Source organism: Cololabis saira, chromosome 6 (assembly GCF_033807715.1).
Source record: "Cololabis saira isolate AMF1-May2022 chromosome 6, fColSai1.1, whole genome shotgun sequence".
Classification (NCBI taxonomy): domain Eukaryota; kingdom Metazoa; phylum Chordata; class Actinopteri; order Beloniformes; family Belonidae; genus Cololabis; species Cololabis saira.
Window position 1 is genome coordinate 23,544,340 of NC_084592.1, and position 25,454 is coordinate 23,569,793.

Below are 25,454 nucleotides of genomic sequence, written 5' to 3' on the forward strand. Positions count from 1 at the left end.
GATGTCTCGTGCTTGATTTGTCTATTGTATCTTGCACCTGCTTCAATCTTATTGAAGCTGGAGCCTCCCCCAGCTGTCAGCGGGTGAAATGCAGGGTTCAGCCTGGACTGGTTGCAAGTCCTCACAGGCTAACACCGAGACAAATGAGAAAGAAAGAAAAAAAACCCATTGACAATCCCCCTTAAGCTTGAGTTATGGTTCTGCGTGAAAACAACGGCGTGCCTACGGCGTGTGGTTTGCGTCGACGCAGACCACACGCCGTCACTGACGCCGTCACTGACGCCGTCACTGACGCCGTCACTGACGCCGTCACTGACGTGCACCTTGCGTCGAGTTGACGCAGACCACATGCAGACGAGAGGGCTGTGATTGGTTCGCTTGGTAGCAACGCATTTCCGGTTTCCGGTTCGAAGCAGTAGTGAACTTTCAGGGCTCTTTTCTTCGTTTATGTGTGATTTTTTTTGTTTTGTTTTTTTTGCACAATAGTTATCCTTATCTCTTTGATTCACTGTGACCGGAAAAAGTCGGATAAACCATTCAGAAAAAGATCGCTAACTAGCGGTCCCGGGAGGTACTGCACCGCGACGAAATGGAGTGACGGAGAAGTCCGAAGGGTTCAAGACGGCGTCACGGTGACGTAATTCAGGCTTTACTTATACAGGAAATTTGAAATCACCTTAAAACTGCAATTTTCCCATAGCTGCCCCAAAAATGTCAAAATGCGTCTATAAAAACATGTTTGACGCAAAATTGAAAGCCTTTGGAAAATATAAGAAAAACAAGAAAGAAAATGGACAGATCCACATACAGTTATATACATTTGTTAGGGCTGTACATCTCTTTCCTGTACAATCATCCATTATGGTTCCAGATTTAACAAAACAATTCAACACTAATGAATTTGATGCAGTCTGATACATGTCAGGTCTTAATGGTTCTTTCAGACATGCAGAGAAGCTTTGCAGCTACAGGAAAAAAACATATTTAGAAAATGCAGCATTAAAACAGATGTATTTAATTACAGACTACAGAAATGTGTTTTGTGATTGTCACATTAGGTTTTATGCTGGAAGTAACGTTCACAAATCCGTTGCTATCGTTACTCGCTCTGCATCTGATGGTTATTTACTTTGGCGCGTACTTTGGAACATCTTCAGGAAACTGTTCAAGATAAGCTTTATTTATATTTGGGCTCTGGCTAAGTTCTGTTTGGGAAGCGTTTAATATCTTTGTATGCTGCAGCTGACTCACCAGACAGTCTCACCAGGGAAGTGTTCACGTTTAATGCTGCTGTCACTGCTTGACACACCTTACAAGCACCGCACTTCAGTCTGGCTTCCCTTCTCAAAATATCTAAACCTTTTCCTGTATTTGAATTGATGGTGCAGTGTAAACTGTCATGGACAAGTTCCATCATGCCGCTGTATGTAAATATGTTATTACGTATTGCTTACGTATTTAGAACATGTTGCTCTACACACAATTATTTGCATGACTTCTGTCTAGTCCATACATGCTTCCGCCTTTTCCAGCTAGAGGGACATTTAGACTACCCCAAACATGAATACCTTCTCTTATTAGAAATTTGGCAGCCTAACCTTGATGCCCTGCTGGAAGTGGGAGTGGGCTTTCACCTCATTAAAAGTTAAAATAGACATGGAGGGAATTTTAATGCAAATTATAAATCAGAAACTTTTTTTTTTCTTTTTTCTTAAGCCAACACTTCCTTCCCTGAGGCAATGACTTAGATCAGACTGATCTGTTATGATGTAGATATAAAACTGGTTAAGGCCAATAAGACGCTGAAAACTTAGGCGGAAATTTGATTTCAGTGCAGCGGGTTTCTCATCATCTGGTGTGTTCTTAGTCCCTTGTGTTGCAATTTGAAGCGTCTGGCTTTCTTGTCGACTATGACCTTTCCATCAGACTCAACAAATCTGAACAGTTTCTAGGAGATTTGAGCATCTCTTTTAAGCCCAACCTAAGAAATCTAAGAACACCACTCCAAACAGCTGATGAGGAACTGTTTTTACCATTTAAGGAATATCTCTAAACTAAGAACAGTTGTTTCAAAAAATTATCTTGAGCGAATAAGCGCCCGAGCACTTTCAGTGCGAAGTCCCTATTGTATCTGTAGGAATTTTTTATTTTCCTCATTTTTATTTTTCTTCTGACGAAATGAGGGCCTTTTTGCCCCCCTAAACGTGCCCCAAAAGTCACCAAATTTTGCACGCAAGCCAGGCCTGGCGATAAATTTGATATTTCATGGTTTGCATTAATGGGCATGGCAAGATGGCTCAACAGCGCCCCCTAGAAAACTTTTCTCTGCCATAACTTTTGAATGGTTAGACATAAAGACTCGTGGGCGGTGTCATCGGACTCGGTATTGAGTACTTGACCTTCATTGGCATGAATTAGCCCCGCCCCTTCTTCTGATTGGTCGATATGTGATACTTCCGATTTTCTGCAATAACTTTTGAATGGTTTGACATAAAGACTCGTGGGTGGTGTCATCTCACATGGTTTTGAGTCCTTGACCATAATGGTGCAAATCAATTCTTCTTCTGATTGGTCGATATTTCATAGTTCCTATTTTCTGCCATAACTTCTGAATGGTTTGACATAGAAAGTCGTGGGTGGTGTCATTTTTGATATGCTTATGGGGGGCGGTGGCCATGAGTGCGAGGGTCCGTTCATCGCTGCTTGCAGCTTTAATTATTCCTGCTTTTGTTTCGTCTCATTTGGACTACTTCAACAGTTTGTTTTCTTGCTTAAACAAGAAAGAACTGGCTCGTCTTCAGCAATTCCAAAACTCTACAGCAAGGCTGCTGACCTTCTCTGATAGAAGGGCTCACATCACTCCAATTTTAAAAACTCTTCACTGGCTCCCCGTCCATTTCATTTTAACTTCCTGGTCCTGACTGTTAGAGCTCTGCATGGTCAGCCCACCCCCCACATCAAGGACCTACTACGCCCCTACATTCCATCTCGGAGGCTGAGATCATGCGACCAGAGCCTACTCATGGTCCCTCGTACCCGCTTTAAGAGCAAGGAGATCGCTCCTTCCAGGCCGTCGCACCGAGGCTCGATGCTTTTAACAACAAACTTAAAACCCATCTGTTTCTCCAAGCCTTTAAACATTAGTAGTGAGAAGGTTGTTTTATGATCATCATGTTGATTTTATGTACTTTTATTCTAGGAGCTTTTATCGGTATTGTCTTGTTTTTATCGTATTTCTACTTTTATTGTAGTGTTTTATTTGTGTTATTATAGATGTTGCTTTATTTTTTGTGTGAAGCACCTTGTGACATTCCATTGTCTGTGAAAGGTGCTATATAAATAAAATTTACTTTACTAGTGTGTCTCTTACAACAGAAAAGGTGTAAGTGGTTTTCACACAGGGAAATGCTAACTATCAAGCACAGAAGAAAAGCTACTTTATTTTCACTTTTACAGGTGCTTTTTATAAGCGTAACTCTTGTAGAATCTCATCCTGCGAGACTTCTGTTCAAAACAAAGAAAAAGAAGATCTTTACTTGTAAGAAGATGAACCGATGAAACAGTTTCATTTTTGGAGAAACAATTGCGACCGCTACTAAGGCTGCTGCAAAAAGATGAAGGCAGCAGATGATAATTGATCATCAAGTGATTCTTCAAAAGCAAAGTCGTTAAATAGAAATAAATAGTTGGTAACTACATTTTTATATGGCTGTGTATTGACCAACCATGCCACATGCAAATGCGAAAAAAGTGTCTCCATTATACTTTTGACATGTCTGAAAAACCATCACCCGAACACTCAAAAGAAGTTTTTTGCAACATTTGACTTTTTTAGGGTCCGAGCCCTGACAGTGTGAAGGCCCTATTGTATCTGTAAGAATTTTTTTTTTCCTTCTTCCGACGAAATGAGGGCCTTTTTGCCCCCCTAAACGTGCCCCAAAAGTCACCAAATTTTGCACGCAAGCCAGGCCTGGCGAAAAATTTGATATTTAATGGTTTACATTAATGGGCGTGGCCTAATGGCTCAACAGCACCCCCTAGAAAACTTTGTACCTCAAGCCCCACAATACGGTTTGACGTACATGCACGAAAATCGGTACACACCTGTATCATATCGCAACTTAAAGAAAAGTCTCTTGGCACTAGGGATGCAAATTATCGATTATTTCATTAATTGATAGTTGATAACCTTATCGATCGATCATCGATTAGTTGATAAGCAGCGTTTTTCCCCCATCTGAGATACAAACATAATTTTTTTTGCTTATATAAAATACAAAGGACATTTTAATGTATTCCTTAATCAAATATTTATTTGATACAAAAGTAACAAAAAGACATTTTTGTACCACAAGGAATATAATATAAAGTGCACTTCAAGGCTATTAGTAGTAGCAGCAGCCATAATAGTGTCATTTGTGTCAAGCAAATTTTAAGTTCTAGTTACGTTTTAAGTTAGAGTTTCTGCAGTGTTCAAAATAAAATTATGAGACCTGCTGTATTGGAGCACATTTTCTTTTAGTTAAAACTGTAGCGGGGACAGATGTTTTATGTATGTACCGGGTGAAGGCTGATTTATGGTTCCGCGTTACAACGACGCAGAGCCTACGCCGTAGGCTACGGCGGCGGCTCTGCGTCGATTTAAGGCGGAACCATAATTCAGGCTTTAGGGGGTTAATATCGGAGAACAACCAGAAGAATATAGAGTGGATTAAAAATAAAAGTTAAGCACTGAGCTACATGTGTCTCCCGTCTGGGCCATTGCAGACTCATTGCCTGAGCATGATATTACTAAAACCAAACATATCTGCCGTCTCTTTCTTCTGTGCGCGCCGCGGCGGCAGCGGGTTGTGTCGCATTAAATGTGGTCCGGGCGTAATACCAGCTGGTGAAATTAAACGAAAAAAATAAATAAATAAATAAATAGATTAATTGTAATCGTTAATTTTAATCGGGTAATTTCATAACGGCAATTAATCGAAAATCGATTAATTATTAACATCCCTACTTGGCACCATGGCTGAAACCGAACAGGAAGTCGGCCATTTTGAATTAATCATGTAATTTTGGCGCAATTTATGCCATTTCTTCGGCCGCTTCTTTTCACCCGAACCGTAACGTGCACCAAGGTGTGTTATACATCAAAATATGCGTCTCGATCCTGCGACCATGCGCATTACTTTTCTCAGTCAAAAGCGTTACCGTGGCGACGCTAGACGCCAAAAAGCGTGCCCCCCCTTCATCTGATATTTGATAGTTCCTATTTTCTGCAATAACTTTTGAATGGTTTGACATAAAGAGTCATGGGTGGTGTCATCAGACTTAGTTCTGAGTCCTTGACCTTTATTGGTGAAAATTGCATGCGCAAGGGGCCGTTCATCGCTGCTTGCAGCTTTAATTTCCGATTGTAGTTCTTTCCATTACAGGTTTGTCTTTACAATGTTTAGGTTTTGTGCAATTCTAGTGGCAAGAGCCTGTGTACTTCTACCTAGGTAAAGTATTCCACACACTCCCTGCCTGCATCTTGCACTCTGTTATGGGCTGGATCGTCTCAAGGGAAACTCTACGCAGTCTGAATATGGTGCCTTGTCTGGCGTGGTAGACTCTCGCCTCTATTGCTCTTGTGCTCAGGACTTGTTTTTATCCCATCATTTATTGTGAGCTGTTCTGTTTTGCAGACCTCCCTCTTTGGCACTGGTAGGACATCTTAATATCAGCCAGTCCTTCACTCCTGTCAGTGGTGTACAGGGACTTCTCCTTTCATTATTCTCCTTCCTTTTTTCTTCTCCTTTATTCTTCGATTCCTGTCACTCTTTTATTTTTATGAAAATGTGTGTCAGAGACATGATGACATTCAAATGAATCACACTGCGATTGTCATGTTCTGTTTTTCTCACTGACTAGCTGTCATTTCAGCTTCCCCATGTCAGCGCATGGATGTGCAGCCTTGACATGCAGTTTTTACTTTGATTCTGAGGGCCAGAATGTGTTTTAGACACCTCTTTGATTTCAGAGGCACTCTGTGCCCATCCGAGACGTGGAACAAAATGAGTGGGAAAGAAAATAAAGTGGGAGCTGAGTGACAGCTCAGCGTGTCTCAGAAGCATCTGACAAAACTGTCACATTCCATCAACTTGGTTATGAGGCCTAAATGAAGCTTCATATAGGAGGCATTATACATGTACGAGGATATTAATATCAACAATTTTGTAAAGCACGCGTGCTTGTATCTTCTTAGACTGTCAGACTATTGTTGATATAATTTTGTGCACTTAAACAACATAATTGTTTTATTTTTTTTATACCCAATTTGCTTTTAGGTGTTATGATGAAAGAAAAATATCTATATTTTCGCTTCAGTTGTGAGCATTTGAGATATCGACAAGGTACACTGCATATTAAAACATTTTGGGAAAACTTTGAGGTATTCAGAAATTTCTACATTCCACATGACATGAAAAGAAGCACAGCTTCCAAATCAGATTGCAAACCATTGCACCAGTGCCAACGCAGAGATAACCGCACACACTCAGACACACACGCATTACCCTCCAACCGCTCGACTCCTCCCCTTTGCTCCCTTGGCAGCTTAATATTTAATATGCTTATTTCTGCCACTTAGGCTGAAGCCTTGGTTAAGTGGAACATCTATTGATGGGAGCAGTACCGGGTCAAGGGATATGAAAAGGCTTTTTTTGTTCATCTCGTGGCTCCAAAGAGATATGCTGGATGTTTTGTATGCAACACTAAGCATGACATCATACGTGTATTAAAGTGTAATTTAAAAGTTGAGACACACCCAGGCATTCAAATTTAATCGGGAGAGGCATCCAAACTTTTGACCATATAAGTTTGTCTCTTAACTATAGCTGTGGGTCCTTTAATCTTTGCTGTTAAATGTATGCAAAACAGACATTTTGTGCATCACTTGCAGTTAGAACTCATACGTTTTTTACTTTACACCAGGTCAGCGTTTCAGCTTTAGTCTTTCTGGCAATTCTGCTGTGTAATGGACCTTTTTTCATGAGTGAAATTTTCTACTAAAAATTTGAGCAGATCACGAAACGGAAAACATATAACTACACACGAAAATGCAGCCATCTATGATGTCATAGACTTCTGTCATGCCTGAGACTCTTATTTTTCAGAACAGCACTTTAGATAAGACAGAAAATGTGGAAATAGATTCATAAAGCCATGTTAAAAGATTGGTCTTGAAACTTTTGTGTCAATTTCCACAGCATTTGTTTGATTATTCACTTATATTCCTTCTAGTTTTAATTACTTTTATTGAGCTTAAATGATGGGGCCATTTAATTTCCCAAAGAAAATAAGCAGACTTTTGTTGAGATTTGAAAGCCAACTCCCCAAAGGCAATTGGATGTTTTGTGCCACAATCTTCCCATTTTCCCCCTGGTATGTGTTCCTAGGGGCAGGTTATGCTAATAAAATACTATCTGAGCAAAAGCCAAAGACCAGTCTTTATCACTGTTCCAAATGATTAGGCTCAAACTCAATGAAGCGCCCACTTTCTAAGAGAGGAAGGAGTTACCATAATCATTAAATACTGGGATGATGGCATGCATTTTTAGGATAATCTCTCCTGGAAGGCATTGGTGATGCCGCACTTGGTGTCACATACTAAAAATACCAGAAATAGTTGTGTACTGAGAACGGAGTTTGATAGAAAGGCTAAAACCATCTTTCATTTCTCACTTCAGCCTCCTCTGCCAGTCAATGTGAGAAGTTGATGTGAATGTTGGTTTGCCCTTTTTGAAAATATTTTAAGCAGTTCAAAATGAGTTCGGTGTTGCAGAATTTACTGTCAGTCCTCATGACTATTTTAGTGTCTTTGAGATGTAGGATAAAGGACCAAAACTGCCTTACTGAGCATGTGCTGTCGGAAGATTATTGAATGTCATGTCATGATGGCGCGAGATGTAAACCACACTCGCTGTCCTTTGTTGCGGGCCAAGCTGTTTTTTAAATTCTAATACCTGCGCTCCAGTGTCACATCAGCACTGACCCATCGGTACCTACATTACTTTTCTAGCCAATATCCATATATTTATAATGCAGCCAATAAATGCAGATAATGTACTCAGTTTGGCAGAGATGTGTGCTTATTAAATGTTCTGCAGTTTAAAGTCTTTGGGGTGGACTTTTACATAATGCATTGTTCATACATGAGCTGTGTGGATAGAGTGAGAGCATCAGTCTCTTGTGTGTTTCTCAAGCTCCCTGGTTCTCAGTAGACCTGAGAAAACAAGGTCTCAGTAATGTGTTGTTGTCTTAGCAAACCATGCCCTGACTAAAGCCAGTTTCCTCTTTGGTGAAACAACATACTTGGTATGCTTGTGGTAAGATATGCACTCCCTTTTCTGAGTCTCTCCATCTTTCCCTCTCTTTTCCTCTGCCTCTCTCAGACCTTGCTTTCTTTTGTCCAGTCTGTGGAGTGTGGTTCATTTTAATTCAGCTGGCAGTCTGATCACACATCAGCCTTGATAAGCTAAGTGGCCCTCAGCAGCAGCGATTGAAGGTCCTTTTACCTTTTTCTCAGTTTTTTTAATCACTTGCTCGTATGTCGCCTTGACAGTCTTTTGTCTTACTTTTTTTGTACGTCTTCTAATTTGTTTTCTCGGTTTTGTTTTTCTTTCTTGCTTGGAGATTTGTTTTATCTCAAGGTATTGTAATATGATTCTGTTCCCCTGCTCCTCCATCTCATCCATAAGGCTAAGATTACCAGGATTTTATCTCAGCTCAAGTTGAAAATAAGCAAGGATATAGCCCCACACCCCCACAACTGTTCTGTCATGATTTTATTTTTTCTCTTCTCATGTTTAAGCAGATGCTTCGCCTTGCTCGGATATAATTCCATAATCCCTAAATCTCAGCCATTTTTCATAAAGACTCGTAGGAAACAATTGCATGAGGGGTGGGCCAAATTTAATCAGCAGCCTGCGAATGCAATTATCTCGGTGAAGTAGAGGCGGGCGTTTGCAGGATGGGGGCTATGGCTAACATCCCCATGACATGTACTATACCTTGGAAAAGATTTAAACATTTCTCCTTCAGATTGATGCAAAAGATAAATTGCGTGCATTGGGACAACATCCATCCGTCCATTTCATAAACCTGTTTCATCTTGTTAAGGGATGCAGGGGGGCTGGAGTTTATCCCAGATTTCACGAGGCAAATAGCTGAGTACACAGAGGACAGGTTGATTAAGATAATATAGCATTTCAGGAAGTATTCTTGTCTTTGAAGTGGTACCTCTTGGATTTAGGGAGGTGTCACCAGTCACAGGCCAAAGTGTGTTTCCCATCCAAATATCCATGTTGTTGAGTACGGATAAAGTCCCTGCATGTGTTCTGAAGCCATGCATTTTACAGATAATGCATCCATCTTGACCCAGAGGCTTGTATATTCTACATGTACAAGCTGTGGTTATGGTGGAAGGTAAATCTCACAATTGTAAGTTCAATAATAGAACAATACTTCCAGTGCTGTGTAATGGAATGCCGTTTTAATCTGTTTTCATGCGAGACTGGTTTTCCTCTAACTTCAGTTTTTTTGGTTCATTTAAAGATAACACTTACTTGAAATTTCCCTCCATCTTTTTCAAAGGTGTTGGGGCCCACTTGTGGAAAAGCAATCATATCTAAAGTCATTGCGTATGCTGGCTCTCCTTTCCGTTGGTAGACAAACCAAATTGCGTCCTCTTGTCTTCCAAAGCATGTTCTCCCGAGTCAATTTTCCCACTTTCAAGGTAAGACTTTGGTTCAGATGTTTTCCATGTTAACGACCCCATGGTGGAATAGCATGGGACTGATGCATATCTCATGCATCTGGGAAGGTACAATGAGGAGAATGAACTAAAACAATTTGTTGAAAGCAACCTTGAGATTTTTTTATTATGTTAAATGAAGAAAAAAACAAAACAAAAAAAAAACAATATGAATGTGCAGGGAGACATATTTGGCTTGCTGTCAACATGAGCAGCCCACCTGGGTAAATCCTACAAAAAAGCTTAATCTATTAAATGATCCATATCAGGATTCGATGGCTTGGTAATAAATTGAAGATCGAGTCGATCCCTTTCATTTCGAATGCTGTTACTTCTCCCATCCCCTCCATTTCCAATTATAATTCCAATGTTGCACACGACCCCTAGCACTCTCAGGAAAATGTAAATATTCTAAATCTTTCCGCACATTTGAATAGAGCTCAATGTTTGAACAAAAATTAAAGGCACGCACTAAGGATGAGATAACAGTTTCTAATTCTTTTGTTTTTGCTCTGAGATACAGAGAATTAGCTCATTTGACCAAAAATCTGTATGAATGATGCTGTGTACTGCTGCTGTGACTCACCCAGGAGTGTTGGTCACCATGTTAAACGTTATGTACATTAAATGCAAAGGTGCCTTAGACTCAGACACAAAAGTGCCTTGCTAGAGAGCATCATACATCCACCATGTAGTTAAGAAGTAATAATATAGTCATGGCTGCACATTTGTCTTTTTTAAAAGCTTCTTTTTACTGTTATTTTATTTCCAATGTCACATTTTTATCCCTGTTCTTTGTAAAACACACACACACACACAGACACTCCTGGTCCTGACCGCAGCATGTTCGGAGGCAGCGGATCCCACCCCTGAAATCTCTCTGGTGAACCCCGCTGAAGCACTTTTATGTGTTCAAATAATCCAGTTGTTCTTTTCAGGTCAATAGTTAAACACATAAAAAGTGCAATTACACATGAATGGGTACCACCATTCCAAATGCATTACAAGTGTGAGAACTGCATGTCCTTCCTCTGGGAGGTTTATTGACTTTACACTTGATATGAAGTTTGTGATCCAGTGATGTGGGATATGCCAAACTCTGGAACTTATTTTAAGGAAGTTATTTTTTAATACAGTACCAAATTGATTTTATTATTGAAGTCCCTTGAAGTAAAAGGTAGAGAGCATCTTGGAATATTCTATTAGTCAAGCCTGCTAGATATAAAAGTATGCATGACTCATTAGAAATACAAGTTATTAGATGTGGTGACAAACCTCACATGGGCCCTGCAGTGGTTCTGAATCTAAAATAGATCTAGACTTTCTTGCCTGTGGGGTGAGTGTATGCCTTTGTACATTTAGATTTGCTACCAGTTTTGCTTTGTGCCTCAGACCCTTTAACAATATTTTCAGTTGTAGCCTGCTGTGCTTTTTAAAGAATTGTGGGACTTTCAAGATCACGATGATTTAAAAAGAAAAAAAAAAATCAATGTTAGGTCTTGGAAATGTAAGATCTGTGTTATTGGAGCCCAATCCATGAGAGACATTCAAACCGGAATATCTTCAGTACATTGGCTTTGCTTCTCGAGATTTTTTGACTGTGTCATGTGGGAATTTTCTAATATGAATTTTTTGATTGGACACACTAGTTTAGCAACTTTGATGTTAAACGAAGCCAACTGATTGGCTTCGTTTGGTCATTTCTTAGACACCCAACTGTGTATTCACTGACAACTTTTTATAAACTCCAAATCTAAGACCATGGGTCATGCCCTCTCTGGACTGAGACTGAGGTGCTGCCTCAAGTAGAAGAGTTAAAGTATCTTGGCTCTTGTTCATGAGTGAGGGATTAATAGAGTGGGAATCGGTTTGACATTTCCAGGAATGCAGACTGTGTACTGGTCTGTTGTGGTGAAGAGATGGGTGAGCCAAAAGGGAAGATGCTCTGTTTACCAGTCAATGTAAATGCTCCTAACCTTCACCCATATCTGATCCGCTTTTAAATTATGAGCCCTGGCAGAACCTGAGGTCCTCTGGTACAGTCCTTTTTATTGTTCCTGAAGTTAGAAGATTGGCGAGACCTCGTTCCACTACTACGGTCCTCATCTGTGGAACAGCCTACCAGAGAACCTCAGAGCCGCAGAGACTGTTGACATTTTTAAAAAGAGGCTAAACACCTTCATTTTTAGTTTAGCTAGTTATTATTATTATTTTAACTACTTATTTTTCAATTATTTATTGTAATTGGGTCTGGGTAATTACCCCGTGGTGATGCCCTCATTGGTCTTTGGTGGGGGGGCTCCTGGTGTGGAGGATATCATTTCTCACCTCAGCGTCAAGCCAGGTATTTATTTATTTATTTATTTATTTATTTATTTATTTATTTATTTATTTATTTATTTATTTATTATGTCTATGTGGGTGAGGGGCGGTGTATGTGTATTGTGTGGGTATTAAAGTGAGGATGTGTGTGGAAATGACCAGATGTGTGTTTTTAACCATGAGTGTGTGAGTTTTTCTATGTTGATTTTAATATGTAAAGCACTTTGCGTTACTTGTGTATGAAAAGTGCTATATAAATACAGTTTGATTTGATTTGGACAAAAACAAAAGTCACCAAAAGAACTAAATCAAAGGTTCAAGCCTCTGAAAGGAATTCCCTCCACTGGGATTGCTGCTCCTCCAGATTGAGGGAATACCCGATCCAGCTTAGATATCTAGTTAGGATGTCTCCTGGAAACCTCGCTGCAGGTCCAATCTTGTCCAATCGGGAGGAGGCCCTCTGGCAGACCTAGGACACGCTTGAGAGATTAATAGACCAAAGATTATATCTCCGCTAGTTGGGGAACACCTCGTATTCCCCTGGAAGATCTAGAGGAGGTGGCTGGGGAAGAGGAAGGTCAAGGCTGCCCCACTTAAGCTGCTGCCCCTTTGACCAGAACTTGGATAAGCAGTAGTTAAGGGATGGATAGATAATTCAGAAAAACTTTAAGAATGTGTATCATAACTTAATAGGTAGGCAATGATAATAATTCATTTATGTTTCACTATGCAGCCATCTTAAAGACAAATGTGAAATAAACTCATACTCCACAACTTAGACAGTACTTTCACAGACCCTCACACACTTCTTACTCTCGGATGAACTGGTACTCTATTTCTCTAATCCCTCCCTCCTCCCTCATGTGTTTCTGTATAATACATACATTATTCACAAAAAAGGAAACATTTCTCAAGTACTTTTGTCTTTCACCTGAAGTGAACACATTTAAACGCACATCGGGCTCTACCACACTGTACTTCCATAGTGCACGAGGATGAACCTGTAAGGTACTATGAAATTTTAGATCATCTTAGATAACAAAGAGCACAGATTTGCTGACCTAGCATCAGCTTTTATAAAACAAGCAGCTCAAAGCACAGCAGTTGGGGTAGTTTTTTGTGGCAACGTGAGCATCTGAAAATATATAATGTGTATATATATATATATCAAGGTTGCATTTGTGGCAACAGCACGTGTGTCATGGGAAACAAATATTTTTAAAGGTCATTGGTGACTGTTAGGAAACCGTGGCTTGCCTTAAAATAGGTTATTTTACTAAAATACTTTTATAAATCTGCTTTTTCACACTTAGTGGAAGATAAGTCCTGCCTCAGTTGCTATTGTGTTTCTGATACAAAGGAACTCGACTGCATTACGAAAACCTATGGACTGGTGATGAAACCCTCAAATGCTCTGATTGGTGAAGTGTTTTGATTTGCTAATCTTATTATTACAGTGATACATCAGAGTACCAATCCGTCATTTGATTTGAACATACTCTTATATAATGGATCTGCAAGTCCTAAAACGGCTTACTTGTAAATGGACTTGATAGTTCCAGCACACGTGACAGACCTCCATGATGTTTTACAGCAACAAAATACTGTATATTTTCTTCCTGATCAGCTCTCTTAGCTTCATCAAAGAGTTGCTCACTTCTCCTTCACTGTTAAGCTATGATGTACCTCTATTGATTCTTTTTCTCAAGCGATTCATAATAGGAATTGCAGAGGCGAGGTTTAGATTGTACTGGCATTCTCCACCTACGTTTGACCAGGTCGCATGTAAAGATTGAGATTAATGGGCCTCCGGTTACATGCCAACTGATAAAACAAGCAGGTAATTTAATTGATGCTCAAGGCAGATATGGTAATGAAGTCCTCATTACTGCCATTTCTGAACAGTGTGTGTATGTCTGATTGCTTTTTTTTTTTTTTTTTTTTGGCACACGCTTCCTTCCACATATTGAACATTTTTCCTGTAGGTGTACACTCATCTCTTTCTTTTTGGATCCCTGACAATCTCACTACAGCAGCCTACAACTTTCTGCTGTTCTTGGGCCATGCAGCAAGAGCCGTCCCTGAGTATTAAACTTCTTCTACCCAGAATACAGCCTCGTTTTCCTTCAGTTTTGCGTGTTTCTGCCCAGCGTTCTACGGTGTTAATAACAACACGGGCAAGAAACCAAAAGCTCTCTGGCGATGAGACGTTTCAAAAGAGGCCCAGGATAAAATCCCCACTTGCAGTGCTAGAGGGAAGAAGAATTGTCTGTATTTTCAAGTGAATCTTGTCCATCTTCAGTAATTGGCAGACTGTTAGACTGTATTTTCTAAATCTCTTGCTGCTTGTCTGTCTCTCTGTCCATCTTACTTACAACTGTAACTAAACCTGATATACCAGATGGTTCACTCGAACCATCTGTGAAGTAATCTGTTTTAATCGTTCAAAAAAGAAGGCACATTCCAAAATATTTATTTGGATTCTACATGAAACACCTTTCATAATCACAAGCACTTCAGACAACGTCAAACCAACAGATAAAAAAAATCATAACAAGTACAAATACCCATATCTGATACTATCATTATAAGATCATTCGTCTAAACCATGTAAGGATAGCTTGCAGTCTTGTAAAATAATGTCTGAGATAAATGTGGTTTCTTCTGTGTGTTGATGGAGGTTCATAACATGGATCTACTTATGAACAATACACTCTGTCGAGGGATGTTTTGATATTGCAATCCTTCAACACCAGCACAAATCAGCCATCTAATATACTATCGTTGTTGTCTCACACGTTTCTTTATTTAACAGTCCACATAACACTTATTAGTCCACTCACAAAAAAGTCATTAATGGTGTTTCCTCTGATCATTAGCTTGCTATTGGTCTCCCTATCTTAATCACACTCATCCTCACATGGCAATAAAGCGAGAAGGAAAAAAAAAAGCACACCAAGCACTTACCATCAAAATAATTGCCTGCATGCATTTGTTCTGCTTCCCTGCATTTCATATTGTTTTCCTCCAATACTCATGCTGCCTGATATAGGAGATTGTTCTGCCTTTTGAAGCCATGCCGGCATTCAGAGATGCTTGGATTTGCTCTCGGGAAATTTAAGGAGAGGAGGGGGTATTTCCGAGAAATGAGCTGCACTATAGCCACGTGAACAAACTAATTAAGACATTTTCTCCACCCACTAAACAATCATCAACAGGATTTAACCACTGATCTCCCTCAGGCCATCACTTGCACACTTGCAACAAATGCTAACCAAGCATTCCCCTTCCATTGGAAGCAAAACCAACATGAATTTTGCATGTTATCATTGTGTCGAGTCTAATTCATTCATATCTTGACGAGGGAGACCGTAGAAAATAAAGCTGTCGTGGACCAGGTAGCAGCAGGTAGCTGACTGAACTGTTTTCTAGGATCTTGTCATTTCTATGTCACACAGCCAATAACAGTTCTGCATCTTCATCATATCTGAATGCAGTGCACTATACAGTATGTGAGAGAACCAAGGATGGTGTGGTCTTTAGATGGAGTCAACGTTTGCTCCTTGACAAACAGGTGATTGTGGATTTTTAGAAGGACTAGGCTTAATCTGCACCTGTCATCTCTATCATTTTAATCAATTTTTTTGGTTAAATTTAGATACGATTTGGACAAATTGTATCTAAATGATTATTCTGTTAAAAGAAAAAAAAAAAATTGGATATGGAAAGACATGACCTTTGTAATTGGAAAAAGGCACAAAAACTTTTCAGTCCATTACATTTTTTATGACGCTAGATCGTTTTGTTTTCTGAGGTAAACCAAGCACTTTGTTGATAAAACTTTAACCAGGTGCTTCACTATCTGAAGCCAACTAAGTGGCTTCAGTCCACACAATTGTAAAAAGTCACATATTGTTATAGAAATCACAACAAGATCACATTTCCGTGGAGTTTGGGGTTTTTGTGTGTGTGTGTGTAGATTTTCTCTGTGCTTTTGTTAATAAATTAAAATGGAATACTTAAAAAAAGGTGATTTATAATAAGAATTGCACAGGTGAAGATGTGATGTTGATACATTGATGTATATGTTGCCTATGATGCCTACTCGCTTTCACTTGAAAAATAGATAGAAAAAGAAGCTTTGAAATAAACCTTTTTAGTTTTTTTATTGATGGCAATTTGTATAATTTTAATTTTTTCTGAATTAACGAGATACCTTTTGATGAACAAAATTCCTCTTCCAAGCTCTTCCAGAATAGTGAGTGTAAGGTAATAAGTATTGGTAATCTTGATATTGCAGCTAAAAAAAGAACAGTTACCCATATGTTATTTTTTAGCGGTAAGTAACTTAAAGGGGACCTATTATGGCATCAAATACCTATTTTAAAAAGGCCTTGAATGTCTTAAAAACAAGCTTTTGATTTTTTTTTGCTAAATAAATTAGAAATTCAGCCTCTGAGCCATGTTTTTATCTTCCCATTCTCTAACCTCATTATCTATGCGGGATTCTGAGTGGGCGGGGCTATGATAATGAGGCACTGTGCTGATTGGCTGCCTGAATGACGCGATACACCGCTACGAAAAAATGACAGAAGCTGGCTGGCGAAGTTAGTTGTCGGCGTGGTTTCACGCATCGGAGGCCAACCTCTGTAAGTCGTTACGTAACGAGGGGAGCAGAATCTGAATGGCTCGTAGAAGCCACATCACACTGGACGGATCATCCGGGCGGCTGTACACCACTGCAGAATTTGGTTGCTTTTCTCCTTCTCTGAGTTGGCAGGCTGAGGGGAGACCACTTTATATATGTTAAAGCAAGAGAAAACATGTTTTTCATAACCTTTAAAGACACTTAAATTAATGTATCAATAACAAAACAAAGTTTAAAAAAAATTATTAAAGTAAAGAAGCCCAATCTCTTTGCTCCTGTTCAGACCAGGTCGGAAAAGGAATCAAAAGCCTGTATTGTTGAAGAATTACATGGTTCAGAAAAAAACAGCAGCAAATGTGTCCGCAACCCCCCCAGGGTTGCGGACCCCCCAAAACAGGGTGATACAAAAACTAAATCACAAACAAATAAAGTGCACATGTAACAGCAGGGAGTGTAACTCAACCTATAAAGTGCAGTTGGGCTATATTTAGCTAATACTTCAGATTCTTTGCTCATCTAATGTATTGAGGTGAGGAACCCAGCCTCCTTCCCTCACATCTATCCAGCGTTGTCTGGGGGGACGGGACCGGGGGGGTGCGGCGCGGCTCTCTGCATAGGTCATGTGTTTGGCTGCAAGTGGTATTTTGAGACTCGACGTACTTCGATGGTAATTCATTTCAAATCGACAGTACTTGCAAATAACTTTAGTCCTGTCCAGCGAACCATCTGGCATGTTTTTGAAAGTGAACTAGCCGTTCAAAAGTCCCTTTTCATTCTCCATCTTTCAGTCCACCATACTTTTCCTCAAACTACGGGTGCCGTAGAGCGCCAGAAATTATATAAAGCGCGTTTTTTTTTTTAATCCTGCCCTAATATGTGTGTGTGTGTGTGTGTGTGTGTGTGTGTGTGTGTGTGTGTGTGTGTGTGTGTGTGTGTGTGTGTGTGTGTGTGTGTGTGTGTGTGTGTGTGTGTGTGTGTGTGTGTGTGTGTGTGTGTGTGTGTGTGTGTGTCTGTCTCTATTATCTATTTATCTAGATAAATAGAGACTGTGCGTTAATGTAACGCAGAGGGTCTGGAGATGCTACGTCGTTGACATATCGTGTAGGTCTGGAAGGGGGGAGGGGGAGAGTCAGTGTTAAGGGGGGCTCTGCGCCCTGTTGATAAGGCTAGTAATGGATAGGAATAAACTGTTCTTGTGGTGTGAGGTTCTGGTCCTGAGGACTGCAGCCTCCTGACAGAGGAGAGTGTCAGAAAGAGTTTGTGACTGAGGTGCGAGTCCTGGAGGCGTACAGGTCCTGGAGAGATGGAAGATTACAGCCAATCACCTTCTCTGCAGACCAAATGACACCCTGCAGTCTGCCCTTGTCCTTAGCGGTGGCAGCAGCATACCAGATGGTGATGGAAGAGGTGAGGATGGACTCAATGATGGAGGAATACAAGTGCACCATCATTCTCCTTGGCAGGCTGCATTTTTCCACAAACAGGATCCAGGCATAGGTACCTGCAGAGTCCAAGTGCTGGAGGATGTAGTGAAGGGCCAGGTTGATGTGTTCTGAAGACCTTCTGGCTCTGTAGGCAGATTGCAGGGGGTCCAGGAGGGGGTCAGTGATCTCTTTCAGGTGTGAAAGTACAAGGTGGTCCAAGGACTTTATAACCACAAAGGTCAGAGTGACGGTAATGGAGGCCTTGAAGCAGGTTGGCAGGGGGCATGTCTCCAGTAAGGTGTTAAAAATGTATGTGAACACTGGAGACAGCTGATCATCACAGTGCTTCAAAGTAGATGGACGGACAGAATCTGCTCCTGCTCTTTCCTGGGGGTTATGTCTCCTGAAGAGTTTGTTGACGTCTCTCTCATGGATGGAAAGAGTAGTCACTGAGGTGGGTGAAGGAGGAGGGGTGGGCTTTTAAGGTAGGTATTGGTAGACGTGCCCAGGGCCCTGCTGAAGTGGGGGATCTGGTAAACTGAAGCTGGAACTGTTGAGAGGTGTTGTGGGGGATGGTCACAGGATTTTCTCTTTGTCTGTCAAAGCGACAGTAGAACTCATTCAGGTTGTTGGCGAAGCGTTGGTCATTCATGGGGTGAGGGCCTTCAGGCTTGTAGTTCCAGACAGACGCAGAGTCGTTGGCTGAGCACTGGTGCTGGAGCTTCTCAGACTACGGTCGTTTTAGCCCCTTGCTAAACTTGTACTTTGCCTCTTTGAATCTGTCTTTTTCCTCACTCCTGAAGGCCTCTTCCTTATCCAACCTTAACCTTCTGAGTTTGGCTGTGAACCAGGGTTTGTCGTTGTTGTAACTGGTGCGTGATGGAAGACAGCAGTCCTCACAGAAGCTGATGTATGATGCCACAGCCTCTGTGTACTCATCCAGACAGTTGGTAGCAGCCCTGAACACATCAGTCAGTCCAAACACACCCGGAGATCCTCCACAGCCTCACTGGTCCACTTCCTTGCCGTCCTCACTACAGGTTTGCAGAGCTTTATGTCACTTTTCCACTAGTAGCTACTCAGCTCTACTCATCTCAGCTCAGCTCGACTCAACTCGGCCTAGTTTCTTTTCCATAACAATCCAGTACCTGGAGCAGAAGTAGGAGGGTTGGAGCGAAGCTGTTGTGACATATTTGATTGTGTGATCTAAACGAAGAAGACAACAACACTAAAGATGTAGAACATGGAGTAGATGATATATGTGCTGCTGGGTCTGTGACTTGGTCGATATCAAGTTAAAAAATGAGAGTGAGAGAAGCTTTAAGCAGCAACGCTTTTTAATTTTTTTTAGTTTGTCTCGGCGCTGCTGAAAAGTCTGTTGGTAGCCGCGAGCAGCTATGAAGTGACAGAGCTCCTGGTAGATCTTTTCGTTCCTTATCGCCCGTCTACATCCCTTTTTAATTCTCTCCTCAGCCACCAGGTTTATGAACATCTGCACCTCAGAGTTGGATCACGAAACATGATCCACTGCCATTGCCTGTCGAATAAAATGAACAAGAGGCCGCCGTCAGTTGCTCTTTCGCTGATGTCCACATCCTGACTCAGACGTCTGACTCCCAACCCCCTGACCAATCGGCGGCATGTAGTGTGATGACTCAGCCCACTTTGGAGGTTCTAAGCGGCAGAGTAGTTACAGAAAAAGTATCTGCTCGGCACGGGTAGACCCCTAGTGGAAAAGTGCCAAACCGATTGGAGCCGAGTCGGGCTGAGTAGGTACTAGTGGAAAAGTGCCATTAGTTTCTGCCTGTAAGCAGGAATCAGGTGGACCATTGCAGCCCGGGGGACGGCGTAATAAGCATCCCTGACAGTAATCCAGAATATTCTCCTGTCTGGTCGGGCGTTTAACAAGCTGTCTTATGTTTAGGAAGCTCGTGACAGTGAATGCACGTTAGAGAGAATTATTCCTTGTAACAGTGTGCGTAATCCACACTGGCGAGAGCGCACAAGTGCACCGGCTCATTTCTCTCTCCTCCGGTGTTTCACTTTGTGAGCAAAGGTCGGCGCACCCTTGACCTGAACGTCCAAAATTTCCAGGGAAGAAGAATAGGGAATAAATCATCTGATGATTGCAAAACAAAACAAAACAAAAAAAAAACAGCACGCACCAACACGCCGAGGCAGCCGTCCGCAGCGCCATCTTAGAATGTAAGCATCCCAGGCATGCTTCATCGGGTTTATACCAGGGAAGAAAGCAGGCGATGGGATCTGCTGCACCCCATCTGCCTCAAGAAATTATCTCACTGCAGGTGTCTTATGTATTCCTGGGTTGTCGTCTTGCAATCTATATATATATATATATATATATATGTATACTGTATGTGTGTATACATATACCCATAGAATCATTTAGGTGACACCTAAATTAACCCTTCTCAACAATCTATGATCTATGGATATAGCAGTTGTGATCCATAAAGACAATGTGTCGTGGGGGCCCAAATCCAATCCTCTCTTCTCCCTAGGCCAGGGAAGAGGGGCAACCTTGTGTTGAACAGTTACGCATAGATACGTGTTCTTTCGTCCTGGTTAATAACCATGCTGAAGCAATCTTTGATTTATAGCTTGTTGGGAAATCCTGATTCCATGGTGTCTTCTCCACAAATAATGGAGTCAGCTCATTTGCATTTTACGATTTCAACGGCACAGATAAATAAGCTGCAGATCATCTCGTCTGGTAGTTTGTAGTGGTCATTCTGGAGATATCCAGGGCCTCAAATGACCCTGTTCTTAATGATGTTTGAGGATTTTACATACCGCACTATATTCCAAGCAAATCAGCAATGTGGGCTTGTTTGTGTCCGTCCTGTCCTAGTGCAAGCCCTCTGGCATATTGCCAGCTGCGTTGAATGAGGCATAGCCTGCGGAAGTTCTGTGTCAAATTTCATTGAAAATTATACAACTAATTCTGAAAACGCTTTAGTGTAAACAGAATTTCAGCAGAAAAAGGACAACAGAGTGAATGTCTATAGTCCAAAACACTTTTTTTTGCCTGGGATTCAGTATGTTATCATTGTACCTGGTCAAAGGTGATTACTGATCTGTATAAATATTGAAATGTTATGGTCAACAGTGTATATAGAATAGAATATAGTGTAATACAGAAAAATGGTCAATACAGAAAACAGTGTTTGGAAAGCGTGGAACCATATTTCATTTACTTGAAAAGAGATTAATATATTGATTTAGTTTTTTCTGTTAATCTTTGTTTTGTGCAAAACTTTGATTTCCGTGTGCACAATCCCTTAAAGGTATTGTGACATGAAAAACACATTTTTCTTGATTTTTTTTTGTGTTTTGTTGGGTGTCTTGACATCAATTACACCCAAAAAACAACGAACTTTTAACATTCAGTGTATTGTGTGCTTTCTGGGATTTTCCGCATAACTATGCAAAAACGGCTCATCTGGTTTGGTGGCGGGCCGTGACGTCAAGGCCCGCTAAATCACCGCCCCCTCCACCCAGCTCCCTGCCTCCTCTCCTCTCCAGCGCGCCATAAAGGCTGATTTATGGTTCCGCGTTACACCGTACGCTGAACCCTACGGCGTAGGCTCTGCGTCGATTTAACACGGAACCATAAATCAGGCTTAACACGGAGCTGTTTAGAGCCTCTTTTGTTCTAATCACCGGAGGAAAACTGCTAAGAAGACCCGCGGCCACTGACTGGACTTAAGATAAGGGGGCACTGCTGCTTACATGGCTTTATTTTTATGATTGTTTGCTGTGGTTCTCCCTGCTGCTTTTCCGTGCATGCTTCGCCTGTCGCTCCCGGCTTAACTCTCCGACGCCGCTGTGAGCGTATGGCTGGAGGAGGTTTGGAGGAGGAGCGGGGCAATGATTGACAGGAAAGGGAGAAAAGGAAGCATTTTTCACGGCGCAAAAAAACACTGTAATAAAAAGCCAGGAATGGGGTTCTGGAGTGAAGTTTTTCTTGTTACACTCTTTTAGACACATTTGAGGGATGTTGGCCAAGACTTTTAATAGTGTTAAAAGCATGTTAAAAATTATGTCACAATACCTTTAAATTCTCTAAAGTGATTATACACGTCAGCAGTTCAAAAAATTTGTTTAATTAAAGAAAAAAGAAAGAAACTTGACAGTAAACGCCCTTACCAAGTTTAAATGTACCTTTAATTTGCATTGTTAAAACACTTTCAAACATTTGAAACACACAACACAAGATACTCCGCATAGCAGTAAAAGCACCTGGATTAACATTAGATTTATTTTTGACTACAAAATGTTAATTTTCATGTCTTAATACAGATTGCTGTTAATTTATAACTAGCTTAATCTGCTGCTTCTTAATTTAATGTTTGTCAGACTTGAACTAGGTGAAAGCATTTAGGTAAATATTCTTCACAACTGAGAAACACCATAGGGATTTAAAACTTACCAATTAAATATTCAATAACAGTAAGGGATTTTCCATTAACACCAGCAAACATAAAACAAACATGAGTTTCCCAGCTTTCTCAACGGTGGTCTTAACGGAGGACATTCTTATTTGCCATGTTTCAACATGGAATTACATCCACATAAAAATAATCTCCCTCTCGGACAAAGGACAGGTACGTAACAGGTCAGGGGCCAGTCAGATTTCAGTAGGAACGAATTCCCTCGAGGTTCCCAACCCTGCAACCGCTACACGTTGGAATATCACATTAGGATCAGTGGGAAATGACTCAATTCAAATGCTTTCTCTGAATTTAGTTTTTTATTTATCTTGGGTCTTGTAAGGTGACCATAAGTAATTGAGTAAAAATGGGGGCTGAAAATAAAATGTACTCTTTATAATAATAATAATAATGATAATAATAATATTTGTTTTCCTTTAATTCATTTTTATCTTTATTCTGGTGTTCTTTTTTTCCCACACACATCACCATGTGTGTCTTTGAGTTGCCCCAATTAGAAAGCCACCGGTCAGGATAAATTATGGTAATTCCTGCTCAACGTACAGCACATATATCTCCCTGAAGCGAGATTTAGAAGTCCTGCTGGCATTTTGTCATAATTACTACCTTCCTTTGTCAGTTGGGTTGTCTGTTGTCCTACTTTGCTGGTAGCATCCTATTGTGAAAACAATTTGATTTTGAGACATAGCCTCTACTTAGTTGAGCGATATGCCTCCTGTGGTGTTGCAGGATTAATTTTTCTCTCTAACCTCAGCACACATGCAGAATCACGGAGACGGAGAAGTGAAGTTGGGGGATGGGGACCTGTGTGGGAATACCAGCAACACCTATTATCCAAGGAGTATCATTTAATCGAGGTTTTGTGGGATGATATTTTGTTTGGGTGGTACTGTTTGGTGCTAGCAGGGCGGCTCATGTGCGATTATGCGTCTCATCAGTTTCAGCCCCGTGTCAGTAATCTGTTTGTATGGAGATAGAGAGCACACAAGCTCTGTAAATAATGCAAATCTGCTACTTGGCTTTACTTTGTCTTTTTTCCCTCATCATATGTCTCTCTGTGACTTTCAGCCATCTTTATTTGTCTCTCTCTCTTTCTCTCTTCCACTCTTTGTCTCTCACATAAATATCAGGATTAAGCATTCTTTAAACTTCTACACAGCAATAATCTAAACCACCCTCTGTATCGTGTGTGTGTGTGTGTGTGTGTGTGTGTGTGTGTGTGTGTGTGTGTGTGTGTGTGTGTGTGTGTGTGTGTGTGTGTGTGTGTGTGTGTGTGTGTGTGTGTGTGTGTGTGTGTGTGTGTGTGTGTGTGTGTGTGTGTGTGTGTGTGTGTGTGTGGCAAAGGAATCAATCCTCCCTTTAAGCCTGATGATCATTGGTTTGACATGGTAAGGCAAATTATGATAGCGAGATATATCCCCACCTTGATGAAATATAAAATTAAAAACCTATTAAGCTATGTGGGCTTCAATCCCAAATGGATTTAATATTGTGATGGTATTGGAGGGTGATTTATTCTGTCTGCTCACAGCATGGGAAATGAAGGATGAGGGAAAACAACCTAGTGGGAAAAGTTCAGAGGTTGTAATAACAGGGATGTGACACGGCTCTGGGTTTCCTTCCTCACCATAACAACCATTTTTAGATTGTGTGTTTCAAGGTTAAGTGCTCAATCTAAAAGTCCAGCACCCCCCCAACCCCCCATATGGAAATGAAAGAACAGTGATTGTCCATTCTAGTGCTTGACTATGTTAATTATTTTAACTTGAACATGAAGAGTTTGACCATGTCCCGTGTTGATGATACTTATGGTGCGCCACTCAGCGCGTAATCAAGTCATAGTAACATGAGTGCTGAAACCGGCGAATCTTGCGCACAAAAGCAAGCGAACATGTGTAAAGCCCTTGGAAATCTAATTTGACTGTGTACTTTTGCTCTTTTCCACAGAGATTCTCAATGGAGGTGTTTATGTTGACCAGAACAAGTTCCTCTGCCATGCAGATACAATCCATTGGCAGGATATTGTCAAAAACCCACGAGTCCATCCTCTGGTGGTGCCTACCAACAGCAGTGTCACATGTAAGTAAGCCAACAAGGACACGGGCAAAGTAACAAATGGCGCCTATAAGTTTATGTGGTATTTTCAAGGTTCATGTGGGACTCGGAAAGTAAAGCTGTGCTTTTTAAGAAGCTGCACATACTTGCATGATTGGCACTCCCACAAAAGGAAGTAATTACTTGAGAATTCAGGTCTCATTTTCATTTATTCATCCATTGATTAGCTGTGCCTGCTGCCGTCCAACTCTGGGTAACAGGAAACTGGTTTAGCTCAGGCAAACGGTGAGAGTAAATCCTGGATGGGCCACTACTCCACTACTCAATCACTAGGTCAACACACAGTGCGGTTACATGCACATCTAAATCAAGTTATTGGCAACATTTAGCTAAGGATTAAACTGGAGTTTCCGAGAAATCTAGGTGTACACGCGAGAAGACAATCGATTATTGAGTGAGGTACGTTCAACTCCGCGATTCTAGGTGGTGCCACATGACTTTTGTGTTGGCGTTCTTCCGGTTCCTTCTTTGTTGTCCGTCTCCTGTGTTGATATTCGAGCTTTCGCGGTGTCGTCGCATCTGGAAGGGGGAGTCCCGGGGCAGTCACTAGTTCGGCTAAGCGCTAAGCTGCATATACATGCCAGAATAACTCGAATTAGGATCGCATTATCTGGCACTAATAGGTCGATCTCAAAAGCTTCAGTTCTGTTCGACTACAGCCCGGCCAAGGTGTATACATGGCT

General features: G+C 41.0%; 1 protein-coding gene across 1 annotated transcript in view; it reads left to right on the forward strand.

The window, feature by feature from the left end:
- LOC133446041 (receptor tyrosine-protein kinase erbB-4-like) overlaps positions 1-25,454 on the forward strand; it is a 377,138-nt gene that overhangs the window by 215,735 nt on the left and 135,949 nt on the right. Inside the window, exon 4 of the mRNA XM_061723735.1 lies at positions 24,604-24,735. Coding sequence (XP_061579719.1) covers positions 24,604-24,735 — 132 coding nt within the window. The remainder of the gene's footprint in view (positions 1-24,603; positions 24,736-25,454) is intronic.